The following is a 22894-nucleotide window of genomic DNA, read 5'->3' as shown; positions in this document are numbered from 1 at the left end:
CAGGAAATTCAAACCCAGCTAACTAGTTTGCCTCCTTTCTCTGTCTCCCTAACAGGCTGACCCAACATTCAGGGCATGTTAAACCTAATAGGTTTGGATCTCAAGTCAAGCTTTATGACTCAGGTCTAGTTCTGGTTCAGACAAATTTCTGGGTTGTTCATTAAACACATAATGCAAATGTGTTTGCCATTCAACATGTTGCATCATGTTCTCCAGTCATATTTGTATGTATATAGGTGTCGGGGCTGTACCCCATTCTGCACTAACACATACATGTAGACATGCAAATAGATAGAGTTTTTAGCCTACCTTTGGAACTACTAGTTGCAAGCTCATGAACAAGCACAGGGGATGAACAAGATCGGGTCTCTGGGTATTTAAACTGCTCATTTTCTGTGTTACCCCAAGGGAGGAGTAGGTGTTCTAGATTACTGGAAGCACACATCAGGAATCTGGGACTGAAACTGATTCTTTTCTGGAGCTCCAGCGGGATACACTGGTGCTCAGTGAGTTGAATAGATAAGAGCTTCCCTGCCTCCTTTTCCCCATTTAAGTGAGAGCCATGTTTCCTCCTTAGTATTGCACCGAGCTCACTCCCCTCAGTTGTGCAGAGTGGCCGTGTCTTCATGAAATGCTGACTGTGCAGTAACCAGCGTTACTGTGCAGTAGCATCTCTGCATGGCTTCCAGATAACCCTAACTCGTTACTACTACGCAGTATCTTGTTACTACTACGCAGTAGCGTCACATCATGGTTTATGCCCCACAATGCTACTGCACAGTACTAACAAGCTACTGCACAGTAGTAACAAGCTATTGCACAGTAAGCCTCTTCAGTAGATGTGGCCAGCATGTCTTGGGCTTGATGCAAAGCCCACTGAAGTCAACGGATAGCTCTGGGCCAATTGGATTTGTAGCAGGCCCATGAAGGATATCTGAGAAGAGAACCCTACTTCAGAGTGTTTCCACTTACTTCAGTCCCTCCACCTTTGCATTGCACTTCATATTCATTATTTTTCTTTCTAGTAGGGCCCTGAAGCCCACCTTGTGATGCTTGTCCTCTCCCTGTTCTAGGTTACTGCCAGGGGAATGGTTACCGAGTGGGATTTGGCCAATGTTCAGGAAAAGTACTTCCTGCACCATCTCTTCCGTGATCCCACATCCTTGAAAACTTCAGAGGAAGAGAAGAAGAATCTCTCCACCCAAGCCTTCTCAGTACATGGCCTTTGGAGCGCTTCTCTTGCTTGGAGGAATCAAAATGTTCTGCAAATTCTGTTTTCAAATCAGTATTGTCTGTATTTGTATAAATGCTTGGATCTTCATGACATTCCAGTCCTTATCAATAAAAGTCTCACTGGTGGGTACAGCTCTCTGCGGTGCCTGTAAGGCAGTGTTAGCTATACCCACAATGATGGAAGCAAATTCTTCATAAGAACATAGAACTGGCAAGGTCTCCTGGGCCATTGTGTCCAGGCCTCTGTGCTTGCAGGTAATTGTTAACCAAATGAATCCCCCAGATTGCTACTTGCCCCTCACCGACCGTGACAAGAAACAAAACCTGAAGGACCGAAACCACCCTGTAAAATGCCATAAGTAAAAGCAGTCATGTGAGTGCACTGCTTATACCACTGCAGAGTCCATTGGTAGTGGGTGTCGTGGGACAACGTGATTTTTTCTGAGTATCCTAGGGCATTTGTAAACGACACAGGGGTTTAATTCTCCCTAAATTGAAGCGGAGGGGAGGGGAGGACGAGCTGCCGGCAGGCCGAGCAGACCAGTGAGCTGCGGGGGCGGCGGTGGGGGGCGGTGCTTCCCTCTGCAGCAGCAGTGGCCTCCTCCCTAGGCAGCATCTGCCTGCAGACATCTGGCTCAGGTAGTCGCAGGGGGCACCGCAGCTGCAGGGGGAAGCACCAGGCCCCATGCTGCTCAGGCAGGCTGGCAGGCTCCGGGACAGGGGGAAAAAAAAGATCAGGCTCACCACTTTTTTTTTTTCCTTCAGTGCAGCCTGCCTTCCCGGGCTGCTGCTGGGCTGCCTGCAGAGCCCCTAAGCCACACAGTGCCCGGTGATTCCCTCCACAGCTGTAGGGTAGCAAACTACAACTCCTCCGAGGTGTTTTAGTTTGCTGCACCCCAAAGTCATTTAAGGCGCATTATGCCACCGGATTTGCTACAGTGGCTGGAATTAATGTGCAATACACTGCCAAATATACAAACTCATGAAAACAGCAATGCCATTAAAGCAGTGCAAAAGGGCATTTAAACTGCTTTAATGTGTCATCTACAAATGCCCTTAAAGCATATTAGGCAGAAGAGGAGCTTTGCCTGGTTTGAAGGAGCATGACTAAGGATGGAAGGATTAGACAAGGAAAGGAAACTCTAGAACGGACATGTGTGGGTAGCCCAGAAAGCTCTAGGAAACTCTGGAATGGTATTTAGGGGGAGTTTGGATTGCTGAGTTAGCAAGGAAAGAATAAGGGTATTTTTGCCTCAGGCTTCACCACAGCAAAAGCCTGAGCATGTCTAACCCCCAAGCTCCTCTTTGTAGGCAACTCTGAGGCAGCAACACCAGGGCTTGAAGTGATGCAAAAAATTGATGGTTTGAATCCCAGCCAGGATTAGATGGATCATCCAGGAGCTCTGAAAGAACTTATTGAAGTGGATTGGGTGCTTGCAAAGCATGAGGAATGATTCTCTCTGTACACAGCCCTTGCGTGCTGCACTGGCATTGTATAGGGGCTATCAACATGCCTCAGAGGGCCAGGAAAGGATCCCTCTGGTGAACAAACTAGTATAAACCTGAGCCATCTCTGTCACTGGCCCTGTTGTAGTGTGTGCTGGGAATAACGTGGCACATGGTCCATTGGGAGGTCTGTGATCCAGGACATGGCAGAGGGAGTCTTCAAGAAACTCCCATAAATTCAAGTCTCCTTCAGGGCCAGGAACAGCACCACCTTTTTGCAGAGCTGACCCTGAACTCTGACATCAGACTATCTGACATCAGATGTTACAGTAACATCGTGGCAAAGCAAAGAACTGGACCCATATCATTTAAATGGGCTCTTCTAGCAGCCATCTTGAGTTTAGCCAGTTCCCTGCAGTTCTTCATCTAAAAAATGTCAGATCTGTAAGCCTGGCTTTAGGTAAATTAATGAAAAATAATTCATGATGTTTTTAAAACCCCGAGATGAGTGTAACATGATCACAGTGAACCAGCCCAGCTTCTGCAGAGGAAACTCATGCTGATCCAGCCTGTAAGAACTCTTTGTGGGAGGCAATATCTTGGCTCAAGGAGAAGGCAGTAGTAGGGATGATTTATTAGAGCTAGCAGCATTTCTTAGAGCGGTGGTCACCAACCAGTCAATCTCGATCAACCAGTCAATTGGGGAGCCCCTGACAGTCGATCTCAGTCTGGAGAGGCTAGCCTCAGTCTGGGGGAGGCTTTGCACAGGCCTACTCCCTGCCACTGAGAGAGTGGGGCCCGGGCTGGGCTGGGCTGGGCTGGAGGAGGGTCAGAGCTCAGGACAGCTTGTCTAGGTGCAGGGTGGGGCTCCTGCCACTGCACATACCCCAGCGGAGGCCTGGGGCATGTGCCCCCCCTGATCTGTGTGCAGGGCAAAGTGGCTGCCACTGCATGCTGGGCTTTGAGCCCCAAGCCCTGCTGTACGGTAGATCCTGGATTGCCCTTTACTTCAAAAAGTGATCTTTACCATAAAAAGGTTAGAGACCACTGTCTTAGAGTCTTTGGCATGAGTCTGTTCAGGGAACTAGGGAGTGATTGGGTTGAGAGGTAATATTTTGTCCCAGGTAAGAAACTGGTTGACTGAAAAAACAGATTTATAAAAAAAACATGCATTTTTCATAGGGAAGGTTAATAGCTGGGTGCCCTGGAAGTCCACTATTGATAACGTTTTTCATTGATCAGGAAAAAGAGGCCAACAGAGAGGTGAAAACGTTGCAAATGACACCTAATTATTTTTGTCTCTGGCCTCTCTGCAGAGGAAATGTTGAAACACCAGGGAAGGACATGGCTCACTCAGTGACTGCACACTCTGCACTGATTTGGCCTGTTTCACTTTGCAGTTTTTAATGTAGGGGAGGTACTGGCAGAGACCTGCTGCTCACTACTCTGACTCTGCCAAATCATGTGCAAGGAGGAGGTTTCCACGAGTGAAAGAAAAGAGCGGCATGAAAGGTCAATGCCTGTCTACAGCAGGGGCTCATAAGTGAAAGTCTGTAAGAGCATGGTCCTGCCAGTCAAGATGTCAAGAAAAAATACCCCAGTCCTTGTGGGAAGCCCCAGAGAATTGCCCACACAGAGTGAAGGCTCCTCTGTTACTTGGGGAAAGGCAACCATTTACCTTGAACCTCTCTTTGCAGCACCAGCTATAAACAGCCACTGTCCCAGTGGGCCACAAATCAGTTTAACACTGTGGAGCAGTGCCAAATAATACCAATTAGAGGATATTACTTAAGGAGCCCAGGAGACCAGATAATGAACTACAGCATTCTGTAATGGGAGCTGTTTAGGGATTTGCCTTGTAGTAAACAGTTCCACCAGGGTGCGGGTCTCATGAAATGGCATCTCTTTCAAGGTTGAGTGGACTTGGCCACTACATCATTATAAGGCAGATGTTGGTACTGGTGCCTAGTAGATGCTGCAGTGATGAGTACTGGAAGGTTGTAAATAGATCCATTAGCATATTCATAAAGAATCAGTTTAGTGCCATTGGTGAGCAGTTACTCAGACAGTCCCATTGATCTATCTCAGTCTGGTCCAGAGATCACACATCGCTGCCTTTCTTGCTATACAGACCCACACAAACTAAGGCTGCTTTCCACTGCTGCATATCTTTCAAAATATCCTTTGCCACCCTTTAGCAACATCCTTTAACAACTGGTAAGATGAGAACATACAGTGTTCCTTGTGAATGTGACCTCCTGTCCATAAAGGAGAGAGATGCTTTTAAAATGAAGATTAATGAAAAATGTGATTGTGCAGATAAATCAGCTGTGGCTGGACATATGCGCCAAAATGGGCTCATTCTCAGGCAATTTCTGGATGTACACTAATCATGGTTTCCCTCAGAAGGGGTGCAGAAAGAATGGTCCAATATCAATTTAAATGCTCAGCTTAAGACATTTGGCTATTACCAGAAATGATGACCCAGAGTGGAAAGCAGTGGCTCTGAAGTTTACCTATGGAAAGTTTTCCCCCTCTAGCTCTGCTGGTTACTCAGAGTTGCATTAATAGAATATAAAAATAAAAATCCATCTATGATGTGGTCATCACACTGTAGGAAATGTACTCTGTCAACCAGGTGCCATCAAACGATATCCCCTCTAATTCTGTGTGCTTAGGAATGGCAGCAGTGTTGTCTAGGGTTTTCTGAACAATGGCTCATCTTGCTTCTATCTCCATCCTACATGGGACTGGGCGCTCCAGTGAAGTGCCAAGGTATAGGCTGACAAGTGAGCTAGGTACTCAGAGTATTGACAGGACATACTGCATCCTTGTTCCCTCGCTCGGCTGTTCCCCAGAATCCAGGCGAGGATAACAGCGGGGTAGGGGGAGCAAGGAGGCAGCCCCTGCAACAGCAGGAGGACCTGTTCTGACAAGGCGAGGCTCGCCTCACCCCCATTCAACCTTCCATGCACATTACTTTATGTGCTGTATCCCTGGATGCTCAGTTCTTGAACACAAACAAGTGCTCCTGGTGCTTCCTTGAAGGTATTTCTCCTTGATAACCACCCTCAGAAGGGAACTGCGTAGTGTAAGATTAACAATTCAGCTCTTCGGTGTTAGTCTCACTCTCTACCTACTTATGTGGGTCCCATCACTATGATGAGTGAGTGCCTCCCTGATGCTACTGAATTTATCCTTACAGCACCCCTGGGAGTTGCATATGCAGAACTGAGGTGCTGGAAGGGAGAGGCTCAAGGTCAGACAGGGACTTGGCATCAAACGCCGCTCCTCCAAGCTCCATCCGGTGCTTTAATGCAAGCCCTCCTCTGTATTCTAGTGTTGACATCCATCTCATCAGCATTCCCCGGAGATTAGTGCTGTACCCTGTATGCTGGAAACCCTTTTTGAGAGGTGAGAAACAATGCATTATCATACAAGCACTGTTCTTTTATGGGCACCATGATGCTACATGCTCAGGAGGCAGAAAGGAGATCCCTGCATGCTGAAAAAAAAGAGCTGTTTTCTGAAAAGCAAGTATAAAATCTGTATTGACGATAGCTGACAATAGGTGTCAGTTCTGCGCGTTGTTATTAATGGGTTCTGACCTCTATGTACCCATATTCATTACATTTTTAGTCAGATGGCACCATAGCTGCCATGCTACCCGGGGACAAAAATGTCTATTAGAAACCACTACATCTTTTGTGACATTTTCTCCTTTCTGGCAGAACTGAATGCAGATCCCGTTTACTGGAGCTGAACCTTATTCTAAAAGAGAAGTATCATCTGTGCATTGTTGCTAGAATAACAAGTAGAAAATGTGCCCCCTGCTCCAGCAGTGCGAGCTGGGGAGGGCAAGTAACATTCAGGGTGTGGAGTCTGGTGTTTTCATACTTTCTGTGCTTTCTTTCAGACAGTTTAGTCCCGGGAGCCTTGAGCACTCATTGCAATTAATGGAGGTTCAGTGCATGGAAAGCATGCAGCATCAAAACCAACATGCCTGTGTCCCAGTCCCTAGAAAACTAGCAGTAGTGTCATGTATAACTTCTCCCCTGGAATGAGGAGGACTTGAGAGATGCAGGGGGAAAGCAATTCCCATTGACTTCGGTGGGGCCAGGAGCCAAGGCTCAGGCTTGCATCCAGGGATGGTTGAACAAGGTTTAACTCAACAAAGGAGACCAGATTCTGAATTTCAACTCCGCAGTGACCCCCAACTTAAGTCGGCAAAGCAGTACTGTGGCAAGGAAGTTTGGTGCTTGGGGCAAAGCCTGCAGTGGCAGCCCGCCCTCACCCTGCACACAGATCCAGGGGGTACGCCCCCCCCCAATGCTTGCCTGGGAGTGCATGCAGCAGTGGGGGCTGCCCTCCCCCTATCTCTGCACCCCCCACCCCAAACGAGCTGCTCACAGCTCCGTCCTGTGCCCCACCTTGGCTGGGCAGTGCCTGTTGGCGCCCCTTTGCTTTGGCACCTGGGGCACTGCAGCAAAGGATTTTAGACCCATGTAAACAAGATCAAAACTATGACCCAGAGGGTGCAGATTTCCAGTACAAGCAGGGAAAATTTTATGCTTAACTGTGGGCAGTTCAAGGCGCATCCCATATTCACTTCACACCTGATGCCAATTGACATACTAAGAGGGAGAGGGAGATTTTGTTTCTGTCTGGGGCACTGTTATTTCATACCCAATCTGCTATTGTTCTGGGTCATTGCTGTGAAAGAGCGTGGTGCAGTCAGACCAGGACTTGCAAGACCTGGGCTGTATTTCCAGATTGTCCCATGACCTGCTATGTGACATTGGGCAAGTTCCTTCATGACCCGCCAACTCCGTCTCCTGGCTCATTCTTCGACTATCCTGCCTGCTAGGTTGTAAGCAGCTCCCTGTGTGTTTGCTCAGCAACTAATTCAATGGGGTCCTGATCTGGGTTGGGATTTTAGGTGCCACTGCCCAACAAATTAATAATAATACTTTCAATATTGATAAAGGCATTTTTCAATGAAAACAAGAGTGAAGGACTTTGCTAGTAGTAGAGCACCATGATATAACTCAGTGGCCTGTACTGATCAACACCAACAACACCACCTGATCCAGCAGTGTTACTCTTTCAGTAAGTATCATTATCCCCATTTTACCAATGAGGAAACTGAGGTACAGATCCACAAGTGGCTTACCTAAAGTCATCAGCTGATCCAGGTTTTCAGTATGGCAGCTCCAGCTGCATCCTGCAGCACATGGATTCATTCTGGTAAAATTATGGGATTTACAGAAGTATCCCTAGATGGAGCATTGAACCCAGCTCTGAACGCTGTGTTCAGATTTGCTTTCCTATTTCCATAGAGGGTACTGTAACAACAGAAAGGAGCAGCCCCACGCAGCAATGCTTTGGTTATAAAAAGAGCAATGGACTGCTTAAGTTGCATATGCACAGTGAAGAAAAAGCTGTCAAAACTTCAGGAAGCACTGAATCCCAGATCCCAACATCTCAGAAAACTGATGAACTTTACATCTGGGTTTGGAGCTGAACTCCAAGTTCATTGTTTCATGCATCTGGCGGTGCTCATTAGAGAGCTGTCAGGGGCTGTTCATATGAATGGTGTTGCCCTCTACACAGAGAGGATAAGGTCACCTATTAGGAGCAATCTTTATACTCTTCATTAGCTCAAGTAAAGCAGGCTGTTGGCTTTGATCTGGGAGACTAGGGTACTAGCCCAAGTTCCTGGGTATCATTTATATAAACTCCAGCTCTTTATTGGGGTAGGACTCTAGGGTTTTAGTCGTATTTCAGGAGGTATGTCTATTAGTATTCATATAAACACCCTTTAGAGAAAGCAAAGCAGTTTTACACTAATAGTGGTCCATGTCAGGACAACTACAGTCCTCTGGGGTAACTGAAAGTTGGTAATTACACGTTTACTTTAAGGCCAAGGCCTAAATGGGAAAATCTGGGCAACTGAATGGCATTAGCTGTTCAAAGGCAAACTCATTCTGGGATGCCCACCTGCAAAGAGCAGGGAAGGAGAACCTGGTAAGGGTCCCACAACTCATTAGGATGTTTTGTTCTTGCTACACTTATTGTGGGGATGAGGTAAATGTCAGCCTCAGGCAGGAGGAAAATTCTTTTATCTGCCAGGGTTAATAAAAGAATTATAACTACAGCAAGTATAAAGTCAGCAGCTAGTTCATAAACTACAGTACAGGGACATCCTCAGTCACTGCAGGCTATGCAGACAGGTCCAAGGTAGCACGCACGGGTGCTGGCAGCAGTATGGCTGTGGCAGAGCACAGCTTAGCACAAGCTAATAGCCAGAGTGCTGATTGCTGATTGTATTTGCCCAGCTACTCCAGCAGACTTTACAATCCATGCTGAACTCTGGGAGTTTAGGAATGTCTACACCAGCAACTATCATCCTCCCACACACAAAGACAAGCTTTTACTGTGCTTCCTTAATGCATCTACCATCAACTCCAGAACTACCACTGCAAGCACTTGATGCAGCTGACTTTGAAAATGAGTACCTGACTGCCAGGAGTACTATGGGGTCTGCCATTAGCATCACATCACATCCAACATGCAACAGAATTACAGCAGAACAGTGCTGAGAGTGTCTGTTCTTGTAACAGAGACCCCAGGGTAAAGGGGTGCTTCGGCTTTTGCATCAATCCAGATATAACCCATGTTTGAAAAGTTTTATTTCCAACATCTTCTCTTTACCTTTAGGGGTTAAATGGTTTGACTCTTCCGACAAAAAACTTCCCATTTGCCAATGGAAACTTTTGCTGGAATTGGACTCTACCCATATGAAGTGGCTCAGCAAAGCACAGTGCACTACTCTCAGGGGTTGTTAATCCTAAATCAGCATGAGACTCCTTCACCTAAAGGCCCAGCTCCTATAAACAGGTAGAATTTAATTTATCAATCACATTCAAAACAGATCTCTCCCTTCTTCTCTGGTTTAGCAGCTCCAGGTTCTCACAGACTTTCAAGGAAGAAAATAATTACCTCCAGGGGCAATTGGATATCTAAGATTTCACATTTATTAGGAATTGGGGCTTGTGCCTTTAATGTTCAAAAGAAAAGAGAATATGGTTTTCTGACTAGCAAGGAAAAGAAGACTATGAAATCTGGAGCTAAAAGGTAAATCATCAGTTTTATTTCCTTCCCTGAACTTCCTTCACAGTCAGGCTTTTAGTTTTTGATGATGGGACCTACAGGTCCAGGCAATGAGCACTGATTGTTATCAGGACATGAGATAGATTGTGATGTATGCATTTTTTTTAGTTATATCATTATGAGTTTGGCTTAATTCTTTTAAGAATGGATTTATTTTATTTTATTAATTTTTTGCAGAACTTGGGAGCATAGAAGTATAAAAATCACTGATGAAAACTAGATAAATAAATTAGACTTGTTTTCTTTGTTTGCTTAGAGATGCTGCCAGCTTTTCTTTTCCTGGGCTTCTAGTACCTTAAAACACCCAGACCCAAACAATTCATAAGTGGAACTGATTGAAACTCAGAATGTCTTGTTAGCATGAATAGTTTTCATTCCAATTCAAGACGAATAAGAAATTAAGAAATGACCCAGGAAACTGGCTTTCTGACAAAATTCCATTTTGGCTTTCAAAAATGTCCTTTTGGTATTCTGAAACTTAGATTTGGATTTTGTTTGTTTGTTATTTGTACAGTATTTCATGATGTACTGAAAGTCATCCTGTGTTTGATACGGATGTGTACAACTGTTGATATGTCATAATTTGACAACAACTTGAACTGTTCAATTCTAATCATTTAATACTTTTTTAGTTGATGCTTAAAACTGTTAAAGGAGGCTGCCATTTAGTGCTGTTTGAAACACCTTGTCTTCTCAGTATCAGTGTATCTTTTGTTTGTGTTGTAATAACAGGTTTAATAGCACAGGGTATTACTCTTGACAGGGGATGAAAAACACTAATATACAAAAATGATATTAAATTAAATTCAAATGAATTTTCAGAATCCCAGAAAAACACTAGCAATTTTTCAAACCAAAAATGTTTTTCTATAAGACTTCATTGATTTCAGTGATTTGATGAGAGGGAAAAAATGAGTTCTGATGAAAACTTTCTAGGTAACACTATTTATAACTCTTTAATTAACCAGGATTACACTGTCTAGTTGTAAAATGCTTTTCAATAATTGTTCAGAGCTGAATTAATGACCTCATTAAACAGAAATTTAAAAGAAATTGGTAGATCAAATTTATATTGATTTTGGTTTTCAGTTCCAAGCCAGAAGTACATTTGTTGGCTAAAATGATTTGCTCTGTTTAGGATGCTAATGCAGTTGCCGCTGGTTGGGAAAGGGGAACATATTTTCATTTAAAAAAAATGTAAATGGTTTCATGCTGTTCATTTAGATGCATAAAAATCATATACAAGTACCTATGCTAGGCTCTGGGCTGTCCTGCTATTATTTAATATTACAGATTGGCTATAGTCCATATATATATGTCAACCACCCCTCTTTTTCAGACTCATCTTGGTGTCAAAGGGCAAGTGCAGGAGTTGTATTTAGGTTGATCTAAATGCCCAATCATGCAGGCATTCAGAGGACTTAAATTGCCCAAAAAATTGCACACCTGATCTAAGTGAATACACATGCCTGCCAGCTCCTGGATGCTATAACCATGCTCCGAATTCAGTGCATTTAGAATATCCCAGGTTGTTGCTCAAGCTCTGATCTTTATTAATTCGGCATGGTGGTGTTTGCTATGACAACTACAAAGAGATTCACACCGTGGCTTCTTGCAGATACAAAATTTACTCTGCTACTCTGGGTCCTTTAAGCAGCTTTACTGCAAATTATATCCTCTGCCTGTTCTATGCAGGCTTTGGTTCAGATTCATTGCTGGTCTAATGCTGCTGACTCCAGTGGAATAGGGCCCATTTACAACAGGAGGAAATTCAGCTGTTTGTTTCCCTACTGCAGGAAAGCATTTTCAATGAGCTTCTTTCATTGGTGGCAAAGCCACAGGCGGTTCTCATTCCACTTTGTCCTAGGTGGTTCAGTGGGCTGTGAACATATAGCAATATTCTTCTCCCCCAGATGTCCCCCCCAATATTAGCAGGGATTTGAATTTGGATGAAAGCAATGCACTCTATTGAGCTAGGTATTCATATCAGGATCATCCCGAAGGTGCTGCAGGATAGTCATTGAAATAGGATACATTACATAATCCTTCTATTCAGCTTGCCACTCCTCTGGCCCAGCAGATCTGGGGAAGGGACTAAGAATGGCTACTTTGGAAAGGCTGCACTCCAAATCCATAGTTTTACCAGAATCTCTTGGATCTAATCATTCTCTCCTGATTTCCACAAGGAATCTACAGGGGATGTTACAGGGAATGGCAAAGCCCCTGCTTAAACCTCCTTGCCTCCCAACCCCACGCTGGCCCTTCTGTGGTAGTGAAGGGAAGGTGGTGTTGAAGAGGATTCTTTCTGCCAGCCCCTCACAGGAAAGGGGACATCACTCAATTGAGGGTCCCTTGCATGCGCTTTACTGAAGGGAGAGTTCCACTCCGTGCTATCAATCCTAATGCCTCAAAGGTACTAAGGGATCAGGGCAAGGCTATCAAACATATGGCCAGATCTAGTCTGTAGAAACATTTCATCTGGCCCCCCAATAGTTAGGGGGTACCTAGAATTCACGGTTCCTGGACCCTAATGGACATGGCCATCAACAGCTACCTGTTGGCTGAGCTGTAGCCAAAAGCCAGTAGTAGCAAGCACAAGGGACAGAGCCAGGTTGCTTGAGGGCTAAGAGCTGCAAACAGCAGCTAGGTAGACATGGCCTTGGGGCCAGAATGAACACACTTGTGATGGCTGCTGAGTCACCTGACCAGAAGGGGCGGGGCTTAGTGTATATATATAAACTCAGGGCCTGTACCTGCACAGTCAGTCTGGCCTGGGAGACTGTAGAGGCAAGAGCAGGGGGAATGTAGGGGAGCACCTAGTTGGCACCAGAGTTTCCTTGAGGAAGGCAAATATAGGGCTGCTGTCCTATAGGGGACTATTACCCAGGTAAGGGGAAGCCTTGCTACACAGGCAGGAGTCATTGTTTACATCTGGCCCCAGAGGGGGTTAGTTTGTGTTAGCCAGAGGGCTTCTTCCATGGTTACAGTTTTAGCCAGTGGTTTGGGTGTAGCTGAAATGGGAGTGTGAGGAGGCTATGGTGAGGTGCCAGCAGCATACTAGCATTTCAAGCCTTGCTAGGGGCTTTGGTTCAGGACTCCATAGGCTCAGGATGGAGACAGGCTAAAGGCAGTCTGAAAGGGAAGCTAAAGCCTGGTGCAGGTGGAAGCCAGATGGGGCTGGGGGGCCTAGCACCCAAGGAGGGTGGATCCCTGTGCACTCAAAGGACAGAGATGGGGCCAGGGGTCCAACACCAAGAAAGGTGTAGCCAGGGCTGAGGGGCCCTGCAAACAGAAGGGCAGAGGCTAGAGCCTAGGGCCCAGCAGTTTAGGGAAAGGCAGAGGTGGGACCAGGGGCCCAGTAGCCCAGAGGCGTGGAGACAGGGCTGGAGTCCAGTGCAGTGGATCGGAGTCTAAGCAGCCCAGCAAGAGTGATGGGATGGAGGACAAATGGGCTGAGACCCCAACAAGGGAAACTGATTGGACAGGTAATATCTCTGAGACCTGGGAGTGGCTAAAAGGGGAGGTGAGGAGGCCACAAAATTGCCCTTAAAGCAGTGAGCAACCCTAGCTCCTGAGCAGATGAGATTTCACTTGGGGATCTCTGGGGCAGCCTCCCTCTTACAAGTATGTATTTACAACAAGGCCTGGGGTAGAAGGGGAGGATGCTCAAAGGACAGGGTGAGGCAGGGGTTGAATGGCCACCCACGGGTGTCACGGCCACACCTGGGGCCACCTTCTGTTACACAGGCATTAACTGTACTTAAAAAAATAAATAAATAAAATAATGCAGGCAGTCTCAGTGGGATTGTTGGGGAGGCGAAGACTTGTAGCTGTTTACTAGATGTCATAAGCTTATTGCACAATTACTAAGAGAGCAGAGAAAGTCTTGCTTCAGGAATTTGCGAAGTCCGTCACCAGAAGTCTTTTCTGTGTAAAACACAGCTAAAGCAATCAAATTATAGATTTTATGAGAAATGCACTGACTTTGCTAAGTGAAACTATAAATCTCGTGGTGCTGTGAAATTCCTTTAGTTGATATGTTAAGGTAGTGATATTTTGTTGTACCTGGAATGCTTGTTGACACCCATCCCCTAAACAACATTTTGAAAGTTGTGTGAATAAAAGAATTAAGAGCCAGGTTGCCAAAGCTGGCTGTGACAATTATGTTGGTAAAAATACACCTGTGCCCACTGGCCATTTATTAGTACATACTGGCTGAAGGCAGAGACATGATCTCTGAATGCAGAATTGTGGTACTTTGAAGATGCAACAAGGACCCTACCTGAGTTCACTCTGGCTTTGAGAATCGGGCCTCTAGAATACCCGTGCTCCTTGAATTGCTCCCATATCTCTACTGTGGTGACAGTTGCTTTGAAGCTGATTGCCACAAACCTTTATTCAGATGCATGGGGGGTTAAGAGGGAGTGTTGTTCCCTTTGATTTCCTTACTGGGCCCTGCTCAAATTATGACTCCAGCTGTTCTAACTCTTCCCTTCTTTCTACTTTCATAGTAGCTGAGGAGGAGAGAAACTTCTTTAAGACCATGGGTGAAATCACTTCCACTTTTTTTCAGGCCAAGGAGGACACAAGCAGGGAATCGACTGATTTCAGTCTCTTCCTGGGACTACGCAGACGTACATCACCCTGAAGTCGGGGTAGACATTAGGCCTGTGCGAGTCGGCAGCGATCCAATCTGGCTTTGGATCTGGCCACATCAGATGGATGTGATCCAATCCAGAGATCCGGACCGGGTTTCTGCCTTAATCCGGCCCAAACTTTGGAGCCGCCTTGGAGACCCGGCCATAGGATATAATGGGGAATCAATGAAATATCTATAACTTGGTTGATTTTTTTTGTCTGATTTGGATGAAACTTGCAGGGATGGTAGCCTCTGCTGAGAGCATGAAACCTGCCAAGTTTCAAGTTTTGGTGCAGGGGCTTGGGGGGATCTGTACCCCAAATTCTTGAAAGCCAAACTTGTGTCACACCACAGGGGAGTCAAAACAGCAGGGCTGGTAGCTCTTACTGAGGCCACAAAGCCTGCCATGTTTCAAGGAGGTCGGTGCAGGGGTTTGGGGGGGAACTACACCCCAAGCTGAGGACAAGCAAAACTCGTGCCATGGGTGACACTGCGTGTGTTCAGGCGCAGCAGGGTGACAGCTGCAGGGATGGTGGCCCCTGCTGTGACGCCTGCCAGCTGTGGAGGAGATCGGTGCAGGGGGGTCTGGGGCCCTGCACGCCTAGCTGCTGACAGGCAAAACTTGCACCAAGACTGGCTGTCTTGGGGCAGTTGATTGTCTGTATTGAGTCTTTCCTCTCCTTAGCCTGGTTTTGTAGGTGCTGATTGATGCTCTTTAAGTCATTATGTAGTAGCTAGGTCCTGTGTATTGAGCTCGTTCCTGAGTGAATCATGATTGATTGGTAACTGGTAACACAGCAGCTCAGCAGCCCGGCCTGCAGCAGTGTCTCGCACACCCCCAAGACAGAGACAGTCAGTCCCACAAGCACCCATGGCACGAGTTTTGCTTGTCCGCAGCTTGAAGGGCAGTTTCCCCCAAACCCCTGCACCAAACTTCTTGAAACTTGGTTTCATCCTCTCTGCAGAGTCTACCACCCCCGAAAACTTCATCCAAACTGGACAAAAAACAACAAAGTTTATCAATATTTTATTGTTTCCCCACTATACCCTATGGCTGGATCTCCGAGGCAGCTCCAAACCACTTCGGAAGGTGTGAAGCACTTCGGGAAGCCTAACAAGGCCAGCACTTTGACCCGGATGTGCTGCTTCGGACCCCAAAGTGACCAAAGCTTCTCCGGATCTAAGGCTCTGTCCAAAGCCTCGCACAGCCCTAGTAGCTATTAGAGTTACCACCTAGCCCTTGATAACATAATTGATACTTCAGAGAGTAGAAGCCAGGCAGATGAATTGTGGAGATCAGGGGAAAACTAGAACTGCTTTATTTTGAATGGACAACAAGAAAAGTCTGGTGTTAAAGCTGTTTATTGTACTATTGAGATACATTCTTGACAGTTTGCATTAGTTTTTATTTTTTTGAGTGCAATAGTAGGAATAACCATTTCAACTGAAGAAATAGTGTAGCAGAGGCACTTGTTACATGCAAATTAAATGACTATTTGTGCCTGGTGCTGAAGCCCTGACTAATGAACTTCCATCAACTTTGGGGAAAGTCCTGCAGCCCCCCCGGTCAGCAGAATCAGAATGACGTGTGCATTCGGGAATAGCACACTCTGGGGGAGAACTGCCAAGCTCCAGCTGAGACTGCAGGTGGGATGCTTTGCTTTCAGCACAGAACTTAGCATTGCCTTGGAGCTCCATCAGTAACGACACGCTGGCTTGTGCAATTCTGGTGGGGGGGTGGGTAAATTAGAGTACATTTGCATACTCTATAAAAATGCAATAGACTTAAGTTGACATGAACGTCAGGTGGAAACATCGGAGATGAACACGCAGGTTCTTATGGAAATCTTAACAAGTATGAGGAACTCTCCTTTTTCTGACAGAAGTATGAATCGGGTAGGTTACAGCTGGAGAATAAGTGCATTATTATTACAAAATAGAGCTCTTGAGGCAGCATCCCACTTGGTGTCCCCAAGAAGCAGTCGTAAGGTAGCCTATACAGCCAAATGAATACAGCAAAGAAAGTGTTTGCCATTATCCTTGCAAATAAACACTGCTAATCTATTTCCCTTGTATTCTTGACCCCTTTTTCTTTATCTCAAATCTTAGTCCTGGGAGAGCCTGAGTGCTGCAACCCCAATTCAGCAAATCGTTTAAGCATCTGCTTGTATGCAGCAAAGTACTGTGGCGTTGAGCATGTGAGCCTGTACTAGCTGAATTATTCATGGGGAAATACTTTGTGCAAAGTTACCCTTGTTTCCGTTGGCTGTTTAGCCACAAGTTGGTTCTGGATTTTTACAAGTGGGAATGCTCCTCATCATAGTTTGGGCAAATAAATTTTAGTTTAACTTGTTCACCATCAGTGTATATTTATACCATTTGAGTTGTCATGTGGTATGTTTTCTGTTTCCTGATTGGCTAGCCCATGTTTTAGGCAGAAAGACATTCACCAGGATTTTTTTGTATGGGAAGGGAAAATGTGCAAATAATTGCATCATAAATTTATGATTTTTTTTTTTTCTTCAAGGTGCTTAACTTCTCTGAGGTAGAATGCATCTTGTGAGTCGTTGCAACTGCTATGCTAAAATTCTTCCTTACTAAACAGTAAGCAAATAAAATTTCCTCTTGCCTAGTTCTGAATGACAAACCTGGGATGCCTCTTGTGTATTGCCTTTCCTTCTTTATTCTTGTGCAATCCAGCTGGATCACCACAAGGCCAGCACTTAACATTTGCAAATAAAATGTGGGAATAATGGTATAATGGATCATTTGAAGATCAAGACAAGTGCGCTGTACTCTAATATTCTTTAATTGTGATTCCTGGAACTAAAACTAGAATACTGCGGTGAGAACAGAACCAGCTTAGCCAAAACTGATCCCCAGATCTCTGCTCTGCTGTATATGTCCTTCTTAGGGCTTGCTTGCATTCACTGGCATGCCAGGGCCAAAAACCAATGGGAGACATTGACTTTGAGCCACTGTAAGGGCTTGTATTTTCAGAGCCTTAAGAATTGCACAGTAATAACAACTGATGAAGATGTTTAAAGCAGCCCATTGTCAAAGAAAGATCAAAAGCCCTAGTGACTTTTTCAGTTTTTACTGAAAAAGGGATTATACCGATTCATGGGGAACAATACAAATAATATCATTCAAGGAAAAAATGTGCCAAGCTGAGAATTTTATTAGAAAAGGCATCAAGGGAGCCTTGTTGCCTCAAAGGGCTTTGTGTTACTTGAGTTACAATCGGCATCTTTCCCATTTTAAAGCATGGAGGTCTCTATGCAGGAAGCAGCTGTACTGTCAAGCAGCAGCACACACATCCCCAGCTGATATGTGTGAGATGTGGTAACCAGCGTGCTGTCAGAGGTATTTGCATCACCCTGTGTATGTTGGAACGGCTGTTTAGTACGCGTCCATCATGGAACAAGAAGGCCTCCACGGTTGTGCTGTGGTGTGAAAGCTTTCAGCAGTGTCCCTTTCAGTCATCCAGGTGCTGCTCCTCCCATGTGGAGGTCGGGATGGCACTGTAAGGGTCCATAATGACTTTTGCACAGCGGATAATCATCACAATCAGGAAGAGGCAGAGGAAGACAAAACATGCTAGTGTCAGTCCTTTGTCCACATCAACATATACAGGCTCTGGTGTTGGTCCTTCCATTTTTCATACCTCTCCCCCTCTGGGTGTATGTTGACTGCTACCATGATCATGCACCTGCAAAACAATAATGCTGTCAAACATTAAGAAAGTTGATGTGTATTGCTGATATGGGGGGAGGGATGTCTTCCATTGAAGAGAATTTTGCTCTTGTGGGGTAAAACTGCTGGAAATGTTGTGGGCAGACAGCTAGCAGGACTGAAAACAGAACCCTGTCTAGACCTTCTCTTTAATTTAGTCCATTAGTATTTATAAGCCTCTCTCTAGGTAACAGATACAGCTGTTTTCCCTTTTTTAAAGGGAAGATGGTATTAAGAGAGAGAATCCACCTGAAACCTAGTCCCTAGTTTTGTTTAAAAAAAGAATTCCAAATGTCCCTACATTTTATTATTTAAAAAATAGTGGTAGTCTTTCTTGATTGGTTAAAGACCCAGTAAAAGAGCAGCAATATCTAAAGTGCTGTCAAATGAACAAAGCAAAATGAAAAATGTGTTTTTAAAAATATTTTGCCTATAGTTTTGTTCAGTTGTAGTGATCGTAAGTGCTACTGGCACTAATAGGAGCAGTGTCACAAAGCTGAAGGGTTATCACTTTACAGAGATGCAGAAGACAGTGTATGTAATAGCATAGGGTTTTATTTTGTTTGAACAAGGGGGGCAGCACTGTGCCCTGAGGCTCTCATCTTACCATGTCATCTGATTCCAGGAATAAACCAGACTCAAGCAGAGATCTTTGCTGTCCAGTTGAGTAACTTATAAGTGTGCTAGGCCATAATGTAATTAATACTAGGAAGGGAACTGACCTGACTTCCATAATAAGTCATTGCCCCAGAATAGGGGGGGCGGGAGGGGGGAACTTTTCTTGACCTCCACCCCAGTCAGGCTGGGAAGTGAAGACAGCAAAGGCTTCTTACTGTAAAAGAACCAGAATGTTGTCAGTCTGAACTTCAACACAAGTTTATGCAGGTGTGTTCAGAGCAGTTCTTCACTTGGGTCGAGTGAGAATACTGCTGTTGGGGATGTGGGTGCCTGGAGAGGTGGAGATTGAACAGCCTCAGGAAGGTACCATGTTATCTGTGCAGTGATGTGGCTACTGGGATGTGGCCCTTTGGTTGCTGTATTCCAGAATCCACTGGAAAATTGTTTGAAGGGTTGTAGGATGTCTGGGCCTCTTTTACCCAGCATAAACCCACACTGTTCTTGGGTCATGCAGACTTCTCATCATGGACCAATTCAGAAAACAGGCTGTATCCTTTTCATTCTCCTCCTTATCATGATGAGCTCCTCAGGAGTTAGTGAAGAGGTGGTCTTCCAAAGTACCCCAGATGAGGTTACTAATAACTAGACAGAGAATCACTGTTGAATTTTTAGGGGTTCATAGACTATGAAGGTAAGTGGTAGTAATATGTAAAAAAACAAAAAACAAACAAAAAAATTCTTTCTATAAAAAGCTGCATGAAAACATGATCAAACCCATCATCACTATTACTTTCTGAATGTGTACCTAGATGGAGAACCACTGCTAACCACCATTAAATGCTGCTTTCTGAATGCCTCATGTTGCATAGCTGGTGAGTGTGGTGGGTGTACACATTTTAAATCCTCTAGCCATGAAGAAAAGGGGCCAAGTTAATTTTAGGAATATGATAAAAAGCCCACTCTGCTAATTAAAAACAATGGTGATCTTGGTGTAATATCTCTAATGAGAGATGCTAGAGACTTAGTGAAAGCAGCTGTTGGAGAGAAACCTCATGGTTGTTCAGCTGATGAGCCCCACTTCAGAGTGATGTGGGAAGCATCTGACTTGGGTGGGAGAAATCAGCAGTGATCAGAGGCCATTTACTTGAAAAAGCAGGTGGAGTTGTCCTGTTGGCCACAACATCTTTGTGGGACATACTAAACCCATGCCCACCCACGTGGGAATTGTCTGATGGTGATAGGAGCTAAACCTGCCGCCTTGAACTAACTACTCTCCAGTCCTGCCTCTCTCCTGATTTGAGGCTCTGCATGCAGGTAATATGGTTTGGACTTCAAAACCTGTGTCCAACTAAATTACAATGCTTTTTCTGCAAACCTTCGGGACTGATTCACATACAGCTTGAAATCAGTACAAGTAGGGCTCTTCTATTTGCAGCGTACTAGATTTCATTTGTTTCAGGTAAACATCTGAAAAAAATGTATACTCTGAGAGCAAGCAAAAGCATTCATTTGGGAATGCTTTCTGGCTGTTCTTTATGCTTTTTCCCCCTGTTGCTATTACCTAGTACTGCCAATCTGTGCTTTTAAAAGAAATCGGCCACTTTAAAATAGAATACCTTTGTTCCCATCCTGTGTGTGATGTCTGCTATTTTATTAGCGGGAATGGGAGAAGGAGAACAGTGAAGTTTCAGAAGTTTTTTTTTTAATTTTTTTTAAGGCATTCATTTATGGTGCAGTAAATAATACCTACCTGGGCCCCCTTCTCTTTCCTCCATGATTAGTTTGCTCCCTGGGTTTGGCTGGTCTGGAATTTGCCTGACTCTTGGCTGACTGGCATCATCCATGTCAGCTCCTCAGGAAGCTCCTCCTTGCTGTGTGAAGTACCAGGGTACCCTCTTCTAGAAGTCATTAGGTATTTGTGGTTGCTAGCAGGTGGATATGGTAGAGGGTCTGTTCAGAGAGGTACTAAGTTTTGCATCGCGTAGCATCAGACTGTGTTGCCCTTCTTAGTGTTCTGCTAAACCTGCTACTGGCCTTTACCCCTTCTGTACCCAGCATCTGCATCCTCTGTGCAATACCATCATATATCATCACTATCCTGTGGGAAGACTGCCATGATATCTCTTCCTCCTGCTCAGCATCAGCCCAGGAAATCCAGGACCTCTTTTTCTGGACTAAGTAGCAGTATGGGGTTGACCTTCAGTTGTGCTTGTAGGTATCTTGGTGGTGGGTTTTTTATATGGGGACACAAGCTTCTGCACAGTGAGATGTCTGGACAGGCTTCAAAACTTTAAGCAGAAAATCGCTGCAGGGACTGTTGCATTGTGGTCTTCCCACTGAAGGACTGATTTTTTGTCAGTGTGGGTACTTCTGTATCCAGAAGCACTCAGTCAGCAGAACTATGGAGAGAGGACTTACGGCACTGGTTTAATTTCACAAGTGTAAATTCCAGGCCTTGTCAGCTCAGCAGGACTCGGTTATGGATGAGGGGCACATGCAAGGGTACATGGTAGAAGTGAACATGTTACTGGTAAAACTTCCTAATGTAGACCAGGCCACAGTGAGATATTCCCAGAATACAAGGTAATCACATTAATGCATTGGGATGGTAATCCCGGAACACTGCTGATAGGACTGTCAAAGGCAACGTTAACAGTGATAGAAGACAGATGAATCTGGACCTGTTCTTGAGCTGATGTTAAAATGGGTAAGAAGTAAGAACTGAAGTAGGACTAAGGCCCTAAATCAGGAAACATGCATGCTTGATCTAAAGGCTCATTGACTTCAAAGGGACCTAGGCAAGTTATGTAAGGTCTTTGCTGAACCAGAGTTGCTTTCCTGAATTGGAAATGTAAATGTCCTACTAAAAAAACTTGATTTTTCTTCCCCACCCCCCAGTTTGAGTGTCTTATGTTTGCATCCTCCTTGATATTCTGGCTGGACTCCCCATTTCCCCCAACCCAAGGGAGAAGGTGGTATCTATTCTCAATGTCTATGTGAATCCTGTGCGGGTGACCTAATGGGCCGGAAGCCTCCATGGTTAACTTATCCATACACAACAGGACAATATTCCTCTGGCTTTCTGGATCCTTGGAGCCTCTTTGTGTAGCAGATCAATCTGAGATGCTTTTGTTCTTTAGCCCCACAAGAATGACCTGGCTCTCCAAGTCACCCTGTTATTCCCTGATGTGACCGATTACCCAAATCATTCAGTTCATGTCTCTAAAAGGGGGAATTTTCCTTTGCAAACCCAGCTGTAGAGGTTTGTGTCAGCATGCTGTTTGTACTCATCTGAATCATATGGTGGATTAGTTACCAGACTGCATTTGACAGTGTTCTGCACTGCTAGTTTTTGGAACTGCTCAGGCATTACAGTGAGCTTAGCAGTGTAGAAAACTACCAAAAATTCCAAATATCACAAAAGGATGGAGTTTTCAGTCTGTTTATTATCCCTGGGATGTGGTAGTTCTCTGGAGCAGGGTCTAAATTACCACTGGAATTGAGCAGGAGATAGTAGCATGAAAGGATTTATTTAGAAGCCAACATCAGTAGATGTGTGCTGTAGGAAGGGCAACTCTTTTATCTATTTATTTATTTTTTAAATCTAGCAATAGTAAATATCCCATCTGGACATCATGTCCATATGTTTAGTTGAGATGTTACCAACATGGTCACGTAGTGGCAGCCACCATAATTAGAGAAGTGTTGTATGAATTGGCCAGTGAAAGTGAATGGGTAACACGGGACACTCCTTACATGAAACCCCCACTGCATCTGTCCAGAACAGAAGGGCTTAACTCCGTGTTATAAAGTAAAATCTACATTGCTGGCAAGTACGACTAAAAAACTGGCTGGTCTGTGACACGGGAATGATTAATGATATAGCTGTCCTCAGATGATGAGGAAGAGTTGTGCCAGAGCCCTCCAACAGAAATGATGCTCTCTCCAAGTAATCAAGCAGCATATACAATATGTGTGGTAGGGGATCCAGGCTACTGAATAATTAGCACACAGAGCGAGGGACCATTCAATCCAAAAGAGGCTGGAGTA

At 44.9% G+C, this 22894-nt stretch overlaps 2 protein-coding genes across 3 annotated transcripts in view; one reads left to right on the top strand and one right to left on the bottom strand.

The window, feature by feature from the left end:
* The window catches only part of FAH (fumarylacetoacetate hydrolase), a 36034-nt gene extending 34527 nt beyond the window's left edge, over window positions 1-1507 (top strand). Inside the window, exon 14 of one of the 2 annotated variants that reach the window (XM_025215246.1) lies at window positions 1074-1507. In XM_025215246.1, coding sequence (XP_025071031.1) covers window positions 1074-1153 — 80 coding nt within the window. In that variant the 3' untranslated portion in view covers window positions 1154-1507. The remainder of the gene's footprint in view (window positions 1-1073) is intronic. The other variant, XM_006033446.3, reaches the window with a different exon arrangement.
* Window positions 1508-17969: 16462 nt separating this feature from the next.
* Window positions 17970-22894, bottom strand: part of CTXND1 (cortexin domain containing 1) — a 10692-nt gene continuing 5767 nt past the window's right edge. The window contains exon 2 of the mRNA XM_025215247.1: window positions 17970-18203. Coding sequence (XP_025071032.1) covers window positions 17970-18149 — 180 coding nt within the window. The 5' untranslated portion in view covers window positions 18150-18203. The remainder of the gene's footprint in view (window positions 18204-22894) is intronic.

The sequence above is a fragment of the Alligator sinensis genome, unplaced genomic scaffold (assembly GCF_000455745.1).
Source record: "Alligator sinensis unplaced genomic scaffold, ASM45574v1 scaffold1318_3, whole genome shotgun sequence".
Taxonomy (NCBI): Eukaryota; Metazoa; Chordata; order Crocodylia; family Alligatoridae; genus Alligator; species Alligator sinensis.
The sequence above is the reverse complement of the archived record's forward strand: the minus strand, read 5'-3'. Positions and strand labels throughout refer to the sequence as shown.